Here is a 3,934-nt window from a genome sequence, read left to right as displayed (position 1 = left end):
GGGGTGTGTGTGGGTGTGTGTGTGTGTGGGTGTGGTGTGTGTGTGTTTTTTGGGTGTGGTGTGTGGTGTGTTTTTTGTGGGGTGTGGTGTGTGGGGGGTGTGTGTGGGTGTGTGTGTGTGTGTGTGTGTGGTGTGTGTGTGTGTGTGTGTGTGTGTGTGTGTGTGTGTGTGTGTGATTCGTGTGCCTGCATGTTACATAAAAGGTAGCAATATATAGATGTGAGAATCATGTGCAGTGATTACCATAATGGCTTCATAACATACAATTATATTACTTCTACTTAGTGACTTTCTACCTTACATGCATATGATCATAATAATTATCCCTTTAAAATTTTAGAAAGACTTTTCCTTGCTTACAGAATATATTATGGCGCTACAAACTTAAAAATTTTTTTTGTTGTCATTTACGAGACCATACGCTAAGACTGCAGAAACAGGTTGACTGACAGTGGACATCACATTAAAAGAAGCTTTCTTGGCAGCTTTCCTGAAAACCTCAACAGCAGCTTCATTGGCCCAAGCTGGAACACTTATAACAAGGGGGGTTCTGATTCACTTGTCTGATTCATGGCAATGCCTGTAAAATGAAAAGTTGATGAAGTCAATGTTCATAAAAAAAAAAAAGGGGGTAGAGCAATTAAAACCATATTAAAAAGCAATTTTTTTAATGCAATACATGAATTCATAATCATATACCTTTGAGTAGAGTAAATATGTGAGTTAAAACCTCCTCTGCAGTAACAGTTGCAGTCTTCTCTCCTCGTTGCACTGTGCCCCCACACTTGGTTTTTTTCCCATTTAGGACAACATGATACATTAGACTGACAGGCTCCTTCATCTTCACTGCAGCTGGCACTCGTAGCACATTCTGAATGGTATTTGCTGCATGTCGGATCATTCCCTGCTTAGCTGCAAGACCTGTTACCTAGTAATTGTGAAGAGTTTTTGGGGTTTGAATTCAAAGGCATATTGGCTAATACGAGTTTTCATCATCATTTTTCATTCTTTATGTCTACTACAATAAATTCTACTACTCTGTACATTTCAATAAATATATATAAACAAAAATTTGGCATATCACTTTTAAATGGAAAAAAATTCTCTTTTACTGGGCCCCCACCACTTCCATCTCATGATATGCCACCACTGCAGGGGGAACTCTGTCCCCAAAAAGGCATTGGCCACAACTTAAAAATTTTTCCCTCCTGTCAAAACAAAAGTAAAAAAAAATGCTCAAAATGCAATAATGTTAAAAAAATCATGAGTATGTGATCTTACTAAATGAACCTTGACATCCAAAGGCAATCTTTAGGTAAGCTCTGATCACTGCTGCCATTTCACAGACTGTGACCCCGAAAAGCATCACTCATAACATTTCCACCTGCAGGATCATCAGAAAGTATTATAGGGCTGAAAGTAATTGCATCTATTGCCTATGGTTGTTCCCTTTCTTCAGTATAAAATAAGAAAACTTATATACATTTCATAGTTTGGTACTAACAACCAGATGTATATTTGTTAATGTTCTGGTGACAATATTGACAAGAGAATAAAGAAAAGGATCAGTATTCTCATGGCAAACAAAATAGAAAGTGCTAGATTCAACCCATTGGTGCTGGGTACATGCTCTTTCCAATGCACTTTATGTAAATCTTATAGTCTTCTGTACACCCCAAAAAAAGTTAATGCCATATTAAAGTTTAATCCAGACCTTTAGCACACATGCGCAATGGCAGCGTCCAGGATCAACTCTCAATACACCTCTGGGCCAGCATTAACCCAGTGCCGATGGGTAAAAATGTTTGGCTAGTGGACGTAAAAACAGAATTGTTGGCGCACATCGGTAGTTTCCCGTTTGCGACTGGCTTGATCGGTAGTTTGCGAATGACATTTAGCACCTGAAAGTTTTTATTTTGCTATAATTTATAAAAATATTAAAATTTTGATGGTTTACCTTCATTATAGGTGCCAAATTTCCCAAAATCTTTACCATAAAAATGAAGCCGTTAATATTGGAGAAAAACAAACTCCGACCGATGAGCCAGTGGAGCGGAAATGGGCATGTACGTCGGCTACGGGTTAACTTTAAGCTCAAAATTTAATCCTGCTCATGCACAGGACAAGCTAGTTAATCCCACCAATCATGTATTGATATGTAATGACAATGTCATCAACTCCATAGAAAAGACAGAGCTGAGTTGCTATTAACTTTTATTCATAGTAATAACAAAACATATTCTAACATATTCATGAACAAGATGTATTGGAAATTCTCAATATGTACTCTATTAAGTTGTGGGATATTCAAACTGCACATACAACCCTCAACAGTGAAAAGAAAAAAGAAATGAAAATCCCGCTGAGAATTCCAAAGTTTACTGACGGAAAAACATTATATTTTCATGAAATATAAAAGAAAGCTTTCATAGCTTCACCATTAAGTTTAAAACCCAAATATAAACTTTTTGATTCTTTAAATTATGCTGCGTTTGGAACTCCTCGTACGGCTCGTTGAGACAAGTTGGACAAGATGTTTTGACCATTCAAACCTACTTTCAAGTCCTGGACAAACTGTCCATCTGATCCATCTCGCCCTACTTCAAAGCTGGGCAAGCAGGACGAGATGACGTCACAAAAGCATTTGTATGTAAACAATGACAGCTGCAGGCAACCATAAGATATTGATGGATAATATCATGGCCCTTTATTGATATTATCAAGGGATATTTTTGTGTTTGTCTGTTGCAGGTAAGTTACACATGCATCAAAGGAGTCACAAAACCTATGCAGCATTTATATGCAGCTTTACAACAAAGACACCATTATGATAAAATGAATGAGTGTTTATTTTTGAGCCAGTTATCTACATGAGCAAGACAAGGAGCTCCAAATGCAGTATTAGAGTGAATTGTAAAACTATATGATTGTCATCAGGAACCTCACGGGTAACATCATGAAAAAGCTACCAGTCTGAAAAATCCCAAATAATGACTTCATGTTACAAAAATTTTATTATGTTTGCAGGGGTGCACAAATAGGTAGCCCACAGGCCTGATGCTACCAGAAAAAAACATGTGGGTTACCGATGATCAGAGGTGTGATAGCCCACAGGGCTACCACAGAATAACAAACGTCTTGTTATAAACATTACAGTATATAATCAAAATAATAATAGTTGACTGCCAATTATTATTATACAAATACCAGTTGTTTCATGTAAAATGGCAAATTTACTAATAATTATACTGATTCATACATCTGGCAGGTGTGCCTTGCATCTTTGGTGCAAGTACTGTGGATCTGAATTAACTTCATTGACATGTACAGAAGACACCTTTTTTTTATCTATAGATGACACTAGGTTGTTAATAAGTAGCTGACCTCACCAGTTTACCTAATATATTGATTTTTTTGGGGGAAAGCTTAATTTCTTACCTAATACTATTAATATACTCTTATTATTAACAATGTTATTGTTATCATAATCAGTGGGAAACCCCCCGTTGAAGGTGAATTTCCAGGTAAACTTTCAATGGGTCAATTAACAATGAAGTAGTAACATGGTCCAATATAAAGATAATGATTCACAAACAACACAATGCACAAGTCAGGGCATCACAACACAAACATTCCCTAAACTCTCCCATGAACTTCCTTCTCACTTGTCCTCCCTGTCTGACTGTCTTTATGTCTCTACCTTTCTCTCTTTGTCTCCCTCCTTGTGTTTGTCAAAGTGTGTGAGCTTTTAAATATCCATGGAAGCTTCAGGCTACATAGTAGCTACAGATAATTGTAAGATCATAACTCCTAAACAACTGACTTGCATTGACCTACAAAGATCACTCACCCATGAATACCAATCAATCATCTATCATCAATCTTAATGTTGTTTATGCAAAAAAGTCAGCTGCAGGCTACCAAGTATCTACAG

General features: G+C 37.0%; 1 protein-coding gene across 1 annotated transcript; it reads right to left on the bottom strand.

Annotated features, from left to right (window-relative positions):
* Nucleotides 1-411: 411 nt before the first annotated feature.
* On the bottom strand, nucleotides 412-1,963 carry LOC138861190 (heat shock 70 kDa protein 14-like). Its single transcript, XM_070120079.1, has 5 exons — nucleotides 1,958-1,963; nucleotides 1,765-1,901; nucleotides 1,124-1,208; nucleotides 700-928; nucleotides 412-580 (listed from the first exon to the last, which is right to left on the bottom strand). Exons 1-5 carry the CDS (start codon nucleotides 1,961-1,963, stop codon nucleotides 534-536), a joined length of 504 nt encoding a protein of 167 aa, XP_069976180.1. The 3' UTR covers nucleotides 412-533.
* Between the last annotated feature and the right edge of the window lie 1,971 nt (nucleotides 1,964-3,934).

The sequence above is a fragment of the Penaeus vannamei genome, unplaced genomic scaffold (assembly GCF_042767895.1).
Source record: "Penaeus vannamei isolate JL-2024 unplaced genomic scaffold, ASM4276789v1 unanchor2430, whole genome shotgun sequence".
NCBI lineage: Eukaryota > Metazoa > Arthropoda > Malacostraca > Decapoda > Penaeidae > Penaeus > Penaeus vannamei.
Note: the sequence above shows the minus strand (reverse complement) of the source record. Positions and strands in the feature narration are given on the sequence as shown.